The 16,558-nt window shown below is 39.4% G+C and overlaps 1 protein-coding gene across 1 annotated transcript in view; it reads right to left on the bottom strand.

Annotated features, from left to right (window-relative positions):
- The window catches only part of heca (hdc homolog, cell cycle regulator), a 145,559-nt gene extending 142,566 nt beyond the window's left edge, over positions 1–2,993 (bottom strand). Inside the window, exon 1 of the mRNA XM_018537139.1 lies at positions 2,139–2,993. Coding sequence (XP_018392641.1) covers positions 2,139–2,899 — 761 coding nt within the window. The 5' untranslated portion in view covers positions 2,900–2,993. The remainder of the gene's footprint in view (positions 1–2,138) is intronic.
- Between the last annotated feature and the right edge of the window lie 13,565 nt (positions 2,994–16,558).

The raw sequence follows: 16,558 nt of genomic DNA, 5'->3' as shown, positions 1-16,558 counted from the left end.
GCATAAAAAAAAAAAAAGAACGATCGATATTCAAAAGCGAAACTACTTATTAAGTGCTCGAGTCTTTCTTATAGCCACACCCAGTTTTTACATCATAAAGCATTAATATTGTAAGCAGTCTTTACTTCTCGCATACATTCTTTAAATTCCAATTTATGTATAAGCGGTCGAGATATGTTTCCCAGTTTTTGTGTTTTTATAAAATTGCGTCGAAAGACTTCGCCGCTTGGCGTCTTTCATTCTCACGCGTCTGCTTTAAGGTGTCGTCTTTCCCGGAAGACACACCCACACTACGATGCTTCCCGACGACGAAGGTTTCGACGGGAAAACGACTCCCGACGCGTTTCTTCTCATCTATCATTCTTATCCGAAGATTCGGCTTTTCTCTCTCTTCAGCGAAATCTCATTTGAGAGTTTGCGTAAAACTAACGATACCTTTCTATCTCACAATGTAAAAGTTTTATCCGAAATATCTATAAATATCTTTTACTCGAAATTCTACACTGTATATTTTAATAAATATTTGTTTGAATGGTATTAAGTTATCATTTATAATACTTACGGTAAACAAAAAAAAATGGTCAGTTAAATTAATGATTCTTATAAAAAAACACATGTTTATATTTAGTAAATATCAATTAGTACTATTGAAACAAATACTTATAAAATTTGATATATTCTTCTTAATGTATTAACAATCTTTCATGATGAACGAGATTAAATTTCGTTTCTTAAAAATTTACAAAAATATTTCAGTAAAAGGTTTCGTCTATAAAAATAATTCAGCTTTGCTAGTTATAATATAATACAAATTATCAGGCAATTGATTTTAAATTACATTGAGAACGAGAATAATTACATAATATCATGCAATTTTAATGTTAAAAAAAAAAACAGCAATATATTATAGAAAACATCACATAGTTCTTTTAAAATACAGAAATTATTTTCGGTCTTGAAACTAATTGACTACTGTAATAATATCACAAATAAAATAGACAAGCAATTTGATAATTTGATGCTCTATCAGCATCCTATTAAAAAAAAATCTATAAATAAATCTAAATAAATATAAATTAATGTTAATGTGAGCTAACACTAGTTGTTTGTGTGAACACTGTAGATAACTTTAATAGAAATTATACAATAATATCAATAAACGTATCGACCTTTCGTTTAGGTCTTAAGTCATCAATACCGATTTAACATCTTGTCAATATGTGAGTTATAACACACAACTCTAAACAGTCATCAAATAAGCATAACAAACGTTTTATTCCAATCAATTATTATATTCATAATAACGTTATTTTCTTTTTTACACATATATATATATTAATTAATGTATTAATTTATATAAATCATTCTCTAACAGTAAATCAGCCAATTTAATATAACCATATCGGTGTGACTCTCTCGTCTCAGATTCAAATGTGTAAGTCATGCCTTTGCTCTTCTTTTTGATTAAGAAAATAATTAATATTTGACTATATTTGTACAACATTCAAAAAAATTCGAGGTCATCTTAATCAAAATGTTTAACATCATGTTTCTACTTCTTTATAAAATTTATTATTTGAATTTAATTTATACTGATGAGGAAGAATCTAAACGAAAGGTCGAAACGTTTATTTAAATTATTGAATTTCTATTAAAATTACCTATAATTCACACAACAACTAATATTGGTTCACATTGGCATCGATTTGTATTTATTTAGATTTATTCTCTCGAATTTATATTATTGTTGAATCTGTAAATAAAAATTTGTCGTATATAAATTCAAACAGAATTATTTCAGTAAAAATCTAGCTCGATCGTTTGAAGTCCTTATTTCTGAATTGTTGTGTAGTTACACAACGATCTTATAGAAAACTTCGTATCACACAGTACATTATTTTATAGAAACAAGAATGTAATAAATGTACGTGAATGGATAAAATATGTATGACTGTGTATACCTGTCAATTTTCCTTCGATTTTACAAACAACAGTGTGTAACACAGTGATCATTTCATTTTTGTTTAACATTGGCGTGCAAGAAGGATGTAAGAATTTCGTGTCTCTTGTTGGAAAGCTCCCCGTGACGTTTTATTTCTTTTCTAGAGAGCAATAAAAATAGAGAGAAGAGCACTCACCTCGCGCGATCGCTGAAAAAGTCGACCTTGCTCTTCTTCTTCATGATGGCCTGCGGCTGATGAAGAGGACTGACGCTGGGCTCGCTCGTGGCGGGTGGCGAACTGGAACCGGTGCTGGATGACAAGGAGCCGGCTCTGCCGCGGCCGGACTCGATCATCTGCGCCTCGCTGGTGCCGCGGCCGTTCGCGGCGACGACGTGGTTGCCGTGATTCGGCGGGCCGGCCGACACGGCCAGGCTCGGCCTGGTGTTCTGACGGTTGCGCCGCTTCTTCTTCTTCGCCTCGTTTTCGTCGGGCCGGTTGCCGGGCACGTTGCCGAGACCGGGCGGCATCCAATCGAGGTCCTTCTTCAGATGGCCGCGGCCGCAGCGGCAGCCGCACGCCTTGAACGCGAGATCGTAGCCCTTCTTCGTCCACAGATTCTGATGACGTTGACGTTCGGACCAGCTACGGGCGCGGCCGCAGCTCTTCAGGTACGTGAGTACCGTCTGCTCCCAGGCGTCGAAGCACTCGCGGTGCATGAACTGGCCGATCGGGCAGTTGTCGTTATTACAGGTGACCTTGACCGCATCGTGAAGGGCGTTGAGGCGGATGAGGGTGTCACCGCGCAGGCACTCGCCGGTCGGCGTGCAGCAGCGCGTCGTCTGGCTCGGGCCCAGCAGATTGTCCATGGGATCGTTGGTGCCAACGCCAACGCCCCCGTTCTCCAGGAGGCCGCCACCGCCGCCGTGGCCGCCGTTGGCGTGACGCCGCGGTGCCATGTAGGTGCGCTGGGCTTCAAGGTCAGCTCTGTCCTTCCCTTCCGTTACTACTGCGGACGTCGTACTTTCGACGGATGACTGCACCTCGCGATTGATTCGAACGGACGGTGGTGCGACGACGAACGCCGCGCGCTTCGTTGTGACCCACGCCGAAGATCAGGCTCGCTTTTCTACTTGTTCATCTCCGGGGGTGACACACACACACGCACGCACACACACACACATACACATACACACCTCACGTAGGACAGAGACACGACGAGAAGGCGTGGGATCGAACGACAACACCGACCGGTTCGCGTTCGACTCGACTCGGCGATATCCAAGGCGCCGCCTCGTCGAGAATCAAGGTCATTCGCGTGTCACTGTAGGATCGCGGGTCGCGCGATCGGCACTCCGGCGGCGACCCACCTCGGGAACACGACGTGACGACGTTCCTCGGGGGGGTTTCTATCGACGCGCCGCGGAGTCAAGGTCAAGGTGCAACGCGCCGCGGAGGTATAGAGTCTGATAATCGCGGAAGGTACTACGCGGTCCTTTCCTACGTTCGTTCACCGCGGCCGAGTCTCGAGCGCGACGTCGCTCCTGCGCGGGCGAGACGACGAGTGTCCGCCCCGGCTTCTCGAATGTCAGGGTCAACCGGCGCCGGAGTACGCGCCGCCCCAGCGTGCAACGCAATTTCCAACGGTGAGTGTGTGTGTGTGTGTGTTGTGTGTGTGTGCGCGCGCGCGCGCGCGCGCGAGTCGCGTTTCACGGACGGACCCGCCGCGACGATTTAAATCGGCACACTTTAACGGTATACGCGAGAGCGCGGGGTACAGTCTGGGATGAAAGGGCACACAAAACAACGTTAACGATTATCGACACCGAGGCTGCTCCTCACTCCTACACCTCCTCTTCTTCTTCTTCTTCACCACCGCCCTTTTCCGTTGTCGTCTTCTTTCTCTTTCTGCCGCTCCCGGGAGAAGATACGGGACGAGCACACGGGACGCACGAAAAACGCTCGCTCGCACGTAGGGTGCACCAGTCACTGAGAGAAGCCGGCCGACGACAGCGTGCCGGCTGCCGTGGCGCCGAACGCGGGCGAGCGCGAAAGTGAGGCCCCATTGGGTGAAAGCGAAAGCACCATGGTGGGGGTCACGGCTAGAGCGCCAATCGATGCGCGCCGTTGTCGCGTACCTCCGCGGGCGCACCGCGGCCGCGATGTAGTCCCGTCTCGCTCGCGCTCGCCATGTAGTTCCCTGTTACGCCCGTTCGCCTTCTCTCTCTCCCTCTCTCTCTTTCTCTCTCGTCGGCGTCTCTCTGTCCGTCGCGCGCGCGACCGCCGGGCACCTCGTTGCTCTCGTCTCGTCTCGCTCGTTTCCTCGCCGCGTCTCGCTCGCCCTCTCGCGGCCTCGCGCTGCGTGCACACGTATTACACACACACGTGCGCGCGTGACGCCGTTTTACTTTTCGAACCCGGCCGGCCGGCCGGCCGGCTAGCCGAACGCAGCCCCGCGAATATAATTTCGTATGTATACTACGCACTTTGCGTGTATACGCGCGCGCGTACGTTTTCGCGATACGAGGCGGACCGAATAAATTCAACGAGGAATTTGTACGTATCGTAGGTACGAGGGTAACGCCTGAAACCTGTGTGTGCTTCATATTCGCGCCAATCCCGAAATCCCGCACCGCGAGCCATCTAATATTTAGTAAATACGAGGCAATTGCGAAGTTACGTTTCTCACCGCTCGCGACAAAAAAGTCGCGCGCTCGACGTTCCTGAATACTGACGGTAGCATTAATAAGGTGAATACAAATGTTATATATTATATTAACCTATAACTGGAGTCTATGGACGATGTTTTGGAATGATCTTATTTTCTACAATTTTATTCTAGCCATAGGCTACAGATATTGTACTATATTCATGTACTAAGTTGGTGCTGCAATTTTGTATATATTTTAAAATTAATAACGAAAACTTAATGAGTTTTAAAGATCCATATATTAACTCCATTAGCGTCACAAGAATATATTTTTCTTATGAACTATAAATATTTTGTAAAATAATAAAAGCATTTTATTAAATATCTTCTAAACACGTATATCGCGTTGTTTCTGAAAGTTGGGTTAGATTAGCCGTAACTACCTCGAAGTTCCAAATGAGTTTTCTCAAGTAAAAAATTTCTAATCAAGTGAATTGCATAAATTCAAGTTGAAATGAGTACAAAATCCGAGTATATATTGCAAAAGAGATCTACGTAAATATAGAGCTGTTTCATTTGGTGAGAGATCTCGGAACATTTTAATTTAAGATAAGCTGACGTTTTAATATACCTTAATGTCAAAATCTGCAATCTTCTGCCTCTACATCTCTTCGTCATTTTTTTTGGCAAACAAGCTTTATAGCGACGTGTTATACAAGTTTCTCCTATCTTGTTCGTGTCCTTTTGACATTGGCTTACCTTCCTGTCTCGTTCGTTGCATATCGCGCAAACAATACTCCGCGTAAGAGCTTTAGAGCCCGAATAAAGTGAAAACGGAGCCGTGACGTGTGCAAAAGGATCTAAACGACGCTTCATCCGTACGTAACCGCGCAACACACAACTGGAATATGAAATTCGGTATTCCGGTGAGATTTTACCGTGTTTTTTTCTCACGAAGAATAAAGCTTATTCGTCGGTTGAAATGCAAAAGTAAAACTAGAAACGATGAAGGATCTCATGTTAAAACGTTACTTCTCCGGAAAGAAAATATATATGTTGTACTTCGCATTCTTCGCCATATTTTTTCATTATTATTTATTCAACGTAAACATAACTGTTACGTTTCTTTACACACGAATTCGAACAAATGTATCGCTCTCGTGTTCTGCGTATCGAGAAAGGGGAAGAAGCGGATGATCCACGGTGAACGCATTAAAAAAAGATACAAATAATACTTTCCACTTAAGTGTCTGGGGGCTGTTTCTTTCTCCCGTTACGCATCTACGTGCCGTTGAAGCGTATACGTCGTAAATTCGCGAATATCAGTGTGAACGAGATCGTACTGTGGTGCAAAAATAAAAAACATCTAATGTTAAAAAAGAGTAAAATCTATCGAATTTTATAAGAATGAATGAACAAAAATGCAGGACTCTTAATATTGAAAACAACAGAGATAGTAAATAGCAATAAGAGTCGGAAGGAATTGTTTAAATTATTTAAAAATTAAAACATAATTAATTAATTAAAAATATAACAAAATGTTATATTTTTAATTACTTAATTATATGTTTTTATTTATATCTCACTTATATTTTTTTTGTACATTTAAATTATCCTTATTGCCATTTACTATCTTTGTGTTTTATAAAAATATACACTAGAAAAAGTGTTTGGTAATCGCGACTACAATTACATGGTAAAGTAATCATGAGTAGAAACTCCATTTGTATTGTTATTAATAATAATAACCATGTATGTAATATTCTTTTAAATACGAAAAATGATACTATATATTATGATAATAAATTAGCATCTCTCATTAAAGTTTTCGTTATAATAGATTATTATTTAATGTATAATGTGAATGTGATGATTTGATGATTGTGAGAAAAGTCTAAGAACTGAATTTATTGTAGATATATGAAGGATCCCATCAAAGAATATTGATAATCGATATCGCACTGGCACACTGAAACCAAATGATTCCTCTGTGTGATTACCAAATCTTGAGGGACAACAAACGCTCAAGATAAATCAACCATTAATAATTCATGGATAAAAATGATATATTAAGAGTAAGGAACAACAATTTATGTTCTATTATATATACTTGACTAACAGCGAGATTAAAGAATTTAGGATATAATATTAATTTCACTGATGACAACCACATTTAGGAAACGTCGTCTGTATTTGTAATGTACATATATGTATTGATTTTAAATTATAATTTTAGTGAATAACAACTTCTATATGGTTCTTGTAGTCCGATATTTGATATATTAATTTTGAATTAATAAATTATGAGTTTTTCAAATATTAATATAATAAGATATAAATGATAAATAAAATAAAATTTTTATCTCTGTAGTAAATGCAATCGCAATTACAGTGAATATAACTATGTTTTTAAAACTTGCTATTTATATGGTAATTGCTATTTATATGGTGATAATAACTAAAAAAAATATGTAAAGAAAAGATTAAAGATTTTCAAGCAGTGTGCATACATAATTAATAATACAATTTCCTATATTTGTAAAATTAGAACAACTACAAATATATAATTATCCTAAAAAGTGTCTATAAATTAAATAGCAAAATTATGGTAATTGCTCTATCAATTTTTTCTCTCAGTGTATTATAAAAGCGTCTATTTGCACCATTGCTATTTATATATTATCTTTTGAAGAACCGAGAGATCTATTTTTCTTACTTTTCCTTTTGACTAGGATTTGTTAATTCATTATTTCATTATATGCTTTAAAATATGACACACTACATTATTATATTTTTTTCGTCTTATAAAGATTAAAAATATAACCCATCTATAAATAGACTTTGTTCTACAATTATATTAATTAAACTCATACTACTCCAATTTTTACTCCGATCATTTATAAAGCGATACATTTTTTGCAGATTTCTTTGGGCTCTTGAAATTTGTACGAAATTCGGATACGCAGTTTCGACGCTTGTGGTCATGACCGAGATAATTACGCGCAGAAAAATTTTCACAGGTAAGTGCCAACGAAACGTGCCGTTCCGCACGTTTATCGCTTCTACGAATCTCAATTTATGCTAATTGCATATTATGAACATTCATATAAGACGAACGGAATGCGATTAGTCAGGTAGGCCAGGTCTTTCGATGCAAATTTTAAGATCAGGGCGTCGATCGCGTCACCGTAAACTCCTCTTTCCAAGTACTATTTTCGATGCCCTCGAGAAAAAGAGAATCTGATATTTTTATTCGATAGAAATTTTGTTTCAGAAAGTTGAGAAAACAAAACACGAAAATAGAAACTAAATAAATAAGCGTGTATCAAGTATATTAATAAAATACAGTTGTATTCGAGATATCGATGCTATATCTGGTATTTGTCAAGAAATTTATATCTGCAAATACGCTGTTAAAACAATTTATCGATGATAAATCGGAGGAACGTTGTCGTCTGCCATTTTTCGATTTATTCCCGTGTTATCGCAAGTGTCAGCGAGAGAATTGCACAAACAACGTTTTGATTTAATATAGAACGTTTATTATGTATTTAATTTATCTGTAAAAAAGGCATCAACGACAGAATTTTTTCTTTCTCTATGTTTACTGTTTTAAATAAAGTATTTCTAATCACACGCGAAACGGATGTGTATGAAAAATTTTTCTTTCCGATGGCTGATATTTTGCCGAGCTCTTTCTTGATATTTCTATATCAAACGCTTACATGTCCATTAATGATTCTTTCGTGAAATCCTTTTGTTTTTCAAGTTACTTTATAAATAAATAACGTATCTGTCGATTAAAATTAATACGCAATCGAACTTTATATTTAAACGAAATATTTTGATTGATTTAATGCTGACTAGTAAATCGGATTATCTACGATGTTTTTATCACATCGGTTTTATTACAATCGTCAATTAAACTTTGTATAACTTATAATCTTTAAATATTTTGCTTGTAAAATTTGTCCGTTTTATTTATCTGATTCTTCGATTACGAACATATACAATTTTTTATATTTCTACCTATATATTTACATTTTGCCAACTAATTAAATCACACAAAATTTATTTAAACATAACACGAAATATCTTCACGAGCACATATTTCCAAGTGTTCAATCGTACGAAAATATAATCGTATAAAGAGTCGATTTTGTTTACCACGGTAAACCTCGCATGTTTTGGACCGAAACTACGCACCAAATCGGCTTCACAACAGCGGCAATGCGAAACAAGATACGTATTAGATTACATTGCATAACATTAGTGATCGTAAAGCTGTTAGGAAACTTGAGACCACCCAATTCGCATGTGACATTGATCCATAATTACGGATGTTGATAAAAGTATGTAGTATAAGAATTTTTTTGGTATGAAATCACGTATACATAAATTTACATATGACATTGATTCATAATTATAGATGTTGATAAAATGTTCTTTGATATAAAATTATATATAGGTACACAGTGATGAAGCTGAATAAAATTAGCGATATAAGTAATTTTATTTATTGTAATATCACAGCGAATTTATTAATACAACAAAAATAACTTTATGAAAATCCATCCAATATATATAGATCAAAATTTTTAACATGTTGACTAAGATGACCCATAATGTTGATGCTGTAATGAAGAAAATGTATTACATTAGCAATTTTATTGCAGTATAGAATTAGCTGAATTGATATACTGATAATTGCTTATAGACATAATTTCTTTGTTAAATCATCAAATTTTCTTGGTTTATATAAATGTTGAACTCGCGCAAGCTATAGTTGTACTGAACCACCCAATCTGTTTTTTTTTTTCTTTTTTTTTCATGCGCGTTTGACGAATCTATTCAACTCGTTATAGAAATTCTTCAATCGTGAGATCGCAGACAGACAATTGGAATCGTGTACAAGGAATGAATAAATCGATTGAATCTCGACGGCTATTTCGTTCACGTGCGACTCCTTCCGATAAATACCCAGATATGACGATAAATAACAAAACCCGCAGTAGATATCCGTATATCACACTCGAGCACATTGTACGTGATGTCAGAAAGAATTTGATTCGCTAGCATGGTGAAGCCGCGCCATTTGTATCGGCTCGTGTAAATATTGTATAAGAACGAGCCGTCGCGACGTTTGAGCAGCAGGAATTCAGGTCACTCAGTTCCTGAATTTCGCCGATGGTTAAACGCAAGGGAACCGACTATAGAGGACGGTACCTACGGGGGTACCCCGAGAAAGGATAATCCACCGTTCTTGAGAGGGCTCCCTATGAAAAAGCTGTTTTGATCGGTTCGGGTTTCTAGGACGGTGATCGTGAATGAGGCTCTAAGCCGGCACATACGACGCTGCGCGTTATAGGGAAGAGCGGAACCGGAGGGCGAGGTACAGGCAGACGAGTTCCGATGTACAAAGAACCAGATGTGTCACTGAAAAGAATCACGTAGCCCATCCCCGTTCGTGCATTAAGAAGTATCCGGAGCGCGCTATTAGAAATCCGTCCTTCGAGGGCGAATCGGTAAAAATGGGACGCTCGAGAAAGAATCGAGACAATTGCACGGAGGAAAATTTCCCGGTTTTATCGTCGTCTTCTTCGTGACTTCGCGAGAGTATTCGCACGATAAGTGCGAACACAGTTCTCTTAGTAATGCCCGGTAATGCGCCAAATCCGTACACTTCGATACCCTAACCGCAATACAGCTGTTTACTCCTCGCATAAAACACAATAGCAATGTTTATACCTCGTTCTCGTTACAATCGATGAAAGTTGCTAGTCATTTGCGATGCGGGAAAATACATAGATATATATACGATGTTAAATGTCACGACATGTCGCAATTAGGTAAACTATGTGCATATTGAATATTTGCGGTGTACAAACGGTAACGGAAATTCCGATATTCGCATACACGATCATCTAGGATGGCCAATTCTTGATCAGTCAATTTCAGAATATTAATCTTAAAATATCACACAACAAAAAAGGTCGGCATTTTTTCATCATTATACGTTGGATTAAAAGAAATCTCTCATACACTGAAAGAAAAGATTGGCTACTGCAGCCAATTAAAGATGCTTTGCCGTATTTTACCATCTAATTTGCTAGCAATCTTTTCTTTTAGTGTAATATTAACCAAATTAAATTAATTAGATATGCATAACTAGATAAATATTTATTTATTAATAAAATCACAAGCAATAACTGCACTATTGCTAGTAAATCGATTAATTTAACCGAAGCTCGATATACTAACAAATTTTATATCAATTTATGTTACATGATAAATCGTGGTAAATGATGTTTCAATGATCCTTTCGAAACGCCTTTTATAGAGAGGACGGTTGGCCATCCTAGTCTCAACCTTCGCAAAACTCTTGAATTCTCACGAGCATCAGAATTGGACCGTGCACCGCGAGAAGTGGAGAAGGTGAAGGAAGAACGAAGGTCGGCTCCTATTATCGAATCCACGGCATTGCATTAACATCTATTCTCGTCAGAAATGCAATAAAGCGCGTAATCCAAGTCGTCATTGTTACGCCGCCGGTGCCGCGCGGCACTCGTTTTTCACCCTCGGGCGGTACACGCGCGTCCTTAGGGCGCGGAGGGAATTTCCCTGGGAGCCTCGCGCGCGCTTGTGTGCACCGACAGAACGAGCGGCGCTCGGTCGACAGGGTGGTTGGAGGAGGGTGGGAGAGTGGCGCCCGGTTAGAGGTTGGAGTTTGAAGGTTAGGGGCACCGGGTTGATCGGGTTGATGGGGCTCCGGAGAGAGAGCGGGGGTGTAGGTCTAGGTTCAGGGGCGGCATTGCCCCGGGTGGGCGTGCACTTTCGGTTTCAGGCTGCGCATGCCCGCTACAATCGCAGGCCACCAGGGTTTCTCCCCCTCGACCGCCGGTACCGGCGTCAGGGGTCGCGTATATGCGCCCCCTCATGAAGTTCCTACCCCGCGTAAGACCCACCACCACTACCCCCGTTTCCATAGCCGGAGGCAAACGGGCTTCACCACCACCATCACACTGTCGATCACCATCACTGCCGTTTCCCGAGCCACCATCGCGTTCTATACTGTTCCGACGTGTCCTCAGCCACGGCTTGTACCAACGCCGGAATTGGAAATTACAGGGCGCGTCACTCGCGGGAGAAACCCGACGCGAGAACCCATCCTTCTCGACGTCGCGCTTTGACCCTAAAACTCGCCGCGTCTCCACGCGAACGTTCTACTTTCCGCGCTCGACGAGAGCGGACGAGCCCCTTGAAAACCACCCGCCCTATTATCCCACCCTCGACTTCTACGATCGATACCTGCTATCCACTCCGGACCTAAATAAGACGTCATAATTGCTCTCATGTGATGTAATCATGATGCGTCATGATGTACTTACCTCGAGTGATCTTTAAACATACCAGCCCGATAGCCACGCCCTCCGAAAATAAGGGTAACGTGGATCCTCTAACATCTCACTCGGCCATCTTTAAAGAGCTTTAGATTATAAAATGGCCAGGGTCTCGATAACAGACAACCATATGAAACGGTATGAGGTAATCTATTGATTCTGATATCAACGACAGTATTATATTATAATACTGTCCCCGTATATTTACTAGTTCCAAGTACATATATCTAACTTGATTTTTAAAGTCCAACTTTCAATATAAAGTACGGAACGAATGGACGCGGAGCACATCATTATTTCCTTGGAACAAGAAAAGCAACTTAGTCAATGTGTTTTCATACTCTGACAATTCCTTTTAAAGCACATTAAGTTGTAATCCGATGTGTGCCACGATGACAAAGAGTGTCGAACAAGCCGTGAAAATGTCTACATCTGCGAAGTACATTAAGTTTAACAGGTAATTAAACGGTTTATGGAAATATATAAATGACACGCGCGAAAACTCACGTACTTCTTATTACGAAATAGATTTTTTGTCTTATTATGTGCAAACTGCGTGCACGATCTTACAAAGAAATATATATTTCATACCGATAATTGCAGCGCAATTTACATCTAATCGTATATCTATCCGCGAAATTATTTGCATTAATATTCTATACTTAGAATATTCTATACTCAGAAGACACATCATAAAGATAAGCAGCGGCATTTATCTATACAAACATTTAACACACGTGCAACCGAATAAATAAATGAAAAACTGAAATGCAAAAGTTACAAAGCTAAATAAAAAATATATTCTTATTGAAGTTAAGATCGATAAGAAGTATATTTATAATTTTGTATGTATATTTATATATGTAGCGATAGAAATCATGATGTTTATCGTAGATATCATCGCGCTGTGTGCAATCGGCGATCCATCGACGAAAGACGTTATACAAGCAATGCTATTGCCGCAACGCAAAAATAGAATTTTCTTAAGTATCTATCTATATGAAGCCGAGTGCGTCGACTTGTTCGCGGTAAAGTTAGTTTACGGCCGTCGCTGGCTGGGCGAAGCTATTCATAGCATACCGACATGCAATTGCATAAAGCCAGTGGAAACGTTGACCCTAAAGTGTTACGTAACTCGCGTCTAGTGCCAGCTATCAGTGAAACGATAACGCCACAGCTCCGATAGCTGGTCTACCGCTGTATATCTATGAGAACGTTTGCGCACAGATCGTCGTATTATTCGCAATCATCCCCCTCGTGTCTTATCTCCCGGCGAACCGTTCACCGACTTTTGAAATAGACATTTGGCTAGGTGGAAGTTTCTGTGAATAAACCTCAGCCTCGGTACATATATCGGGATATACGTGTGACTATTGTGTTATCTGAATCAGTGAAATTCAATTGAAAAAAGGGAATTTAAGCGGTATATTTGTAATTAAAAATATCAAAATATTTGTACGTCCACTATCATACGCTTTAAATCTATACACTAAGGCAAGGTTAGCTCGATTAGGGATTTCACTTTTATTGGTTTTTTTTTAGTTCACTATGAATTCATTGATTACCCAGTGGCATACTTGAGACTGATATCAGTGATTATCCACTGTTTCAGATTTAGAGAATGCAGTTTCTAAGAAAATACCTAACAATAGAAATGATGTTTGCAAGGATCGTTTCAATTGATCTAATTTGAGATAAAAGTTACGAATATGGAAATGATAAATGGCATTTGATAAGGAATCATATAATGGATTAGGGAGTTTAAGATTTAAGTTTATTATGTTTGATATCTTTTATATGTCTTCTATAATCTGGTGATGGTGATCCTTGCAGTTAATCTTTTCAAACACGAGTGACGTCAGGACCGATACGACCACGATATGGAACATAAAATTTCGTTCAAGTGATATCTCTGTGCAAAAAAGAAAAAGCTTTGAAATAATATTATTCTTTAATCTACTTGCGTATCTCTCGAAATTATTTGTTAAATGATAGCATAATACCATCTACTCTTTCACCAAGAAAACGATTATAAGTATCAAACTTTGTTTGAACTTTATATTGACCGCAAAAGAAAGGAAGGAAAATCGCGGTTTATATAAAAGTTATCTACATTTACATAAAATGATAACTTTACGTCACTCGACATATTCCTGTTTACGTCAATACTGACCTAGAAGAAATGATCGATACGTGGTAATAATTTCGAAGTTTGTATATCAGTTAGCACTGTCATCCCCGAAGGTAGCACTCGACGTGCTGCGTGATAACGAGCAAACGCTATCGCGGGTTTGTCTAGTTGTGGGATAATCTTGTTTGCGCTTAACATTGTGTTACGCAAAGTTAGACGGATGATCCTTGAGGACGAGCAAGTTCGCCTCACGAGCGCTGTTTCCGACCGAAAGCCCTTCGTCGTCGGTTCGACGCCTCCGGCATTCGTCAACGGATGAAACTGGGTTACCGCGTCGAAGTGCTTTACGAGATGAATCGAGATTGTCGCGACAAAGACGGGGCACGCCCGAGGAATTCATTGTACCTATATCGTCGACATCGTCGTGTGCGCGCCGTCCGGTAGCTGCTCGAATAAAAGATACGTGTCCAATCTGAGCCCTTTTTGGGACGCGCATCTGCGAGAGATCGCGCGGCGTTTCCTCCTCGCCATTCACGCGCCGAAAAACGCACGGAGGGTAAGTGAATCAGGAGGCGCGTCGCGCACTTCAATGGGCTAAGTCCTTAAACTGATCTGACGTAAGGATTACCGGCGCAGTGACGATTTCAGTACAATGCTCTCCGCTACGCCGAAGAGTCGGTTCTGCGTTTGTCTTGTAGCACGTGCGAAAACATTTACGGGTCGCCGTCTTCAAATGATTCACGCTGCTTTGAGAATATAATGCGATACAGAGTACAATTTATCAGCATGAGACATCCACAGTATTTCGAACTAAAAGTAAACCAAAAGTCACTTGATCTACAATAGACAATATACAATGTAACGATGAGATACTTTGTCTCGGAGTTGAACAATTTAATTCAAGAAAATATTAAAGAATCATATTTATTATTTGCGCTAAGCATACATTAATATGGATGTTCTGTATACTATTATTGTATACTATTCACTGTATATTATTACTGTATTTCACTTTTAAACATTTTTTTTTAATAGAAAATTCTAGTTATTCGACTATACAGATAATAACCACTTTGATGACTTAGTTAGTTCCCTCTTTAATTACTTAACTGGCGCCGACGTGACGGTTCAGCGGAAATGGCTACTAGTTTTTGTTCCGACTATTAAACGATTTCGTTGGTAGTTATCGAATACCCATGTGGTGCAACACCATGCAACACGCCACGATCACGTTGTATGTACACGCGTTAAATGCACAACGGTGATTCACGCTCTCGCTCTGCTGCGTCGCGCCAGCACGAAGAAAACGGCGCGCGCTTTAATTACAAAGCGAACGGATTTATGTACGCTAATGTCCGTGTATCCCGCCGTGACGCGGATTTAATTACAGCTGCAACTCCCGTGGCGTACGCGCGCGTACTATTAATTAAGAAATTCGGTTACCAGCCGATTTTAATCGCACTGTGAGCTCGTCTCGCAAGCAATCTTCCAGAATTCTGACGTTCGCTGTGTCGTCATGGAAATAATGGGTGCTTTTCGTTTAGTCACACAAATATTGTTCTGTCTTTGTACTCATGAAATGCAAAGAACGATATTTGTGGTGACTTGTGTCATTAAATGGAGAGCACCTCATGTGAATATAAAAAATATGTATAAACATTACGTCACTAGTCGTTGCGTTATCGTTTCGTTAAAGTCATTACATCTTGCGAATGCAGTACTCGATAATTAATCCCACAAACTTTACTTTTCATCAAAATTATTAAAGCTTCGCTGTATCTCACTTACGATTAATAAAGATTATTAATGCCTAAAATTCTAAGCAGAATCGTAAGATTTGTAACATATTCTTGGAAGACTTATAAGAACTTTAAAGTGCGCTTATACCTTTATACAATATCTTTATACAATATCTTTAGACAGCTTCTTGTTAGCCATAAGATTCACAAGAAATCTTAGTAAATATTTACTAACTAATCGTGTATATATGTATATATATAAGTTCTTACAAATTTTATGAGAACAACTTACGAGTCTTATGATTCTGTTTATACGAGATCTACAATAGAAGCTGTAGTGGTCGTAAAATTTTAAGCCGTAGAATATTAACCAATCACAGTCGAATATGAGAAATATAACCGACTGTAATTGGTCAGTTTTCTACGACTTAAAACCCTACGACTGCTACGACTTCTATTGTAGATCCCGCGTTAGAATTAACCCATGAGAAACCAATATAGGTCTATACTCACAAGAAAACGTGAACGTGAGTTTTTCTTTTATGTACTTTAAGACTATCTTTACTAGCCAAGCTATAAAGAACCTTTGTTCCGGCACTATCAAAATCTGGGTAACGATATATTGCTTCCATCTGCTTTCGATCTTTTTCTGATGTATCAGCGTACGTAAAGAGAGACAGAGAGAGAGAGAGAGAGAG

The sequence above is a fragment of the Cyphomyrmex costatus genome, unplaced genomic scaffold (assembly GCF_001594065.2).
Source record: "Cyphomyrmex costatus isolate MS0001 unplaced genomic scaffold, Ccosl1.0 scaffold164, whole genome shotgun sequence".
NCBI classification, from domain to species: Eukaryota; Metazoa; Arthropoda; class Insecta; order Hymenoptera; family Formicidae; genus Cyphomyrmex; species Cyphomyrmex costatus.
The sequence above is the reverse complement of the archived record's forward strand: the minus strand, read 5'-3'. Positions and strand labels throughout refer to the sequence as shown.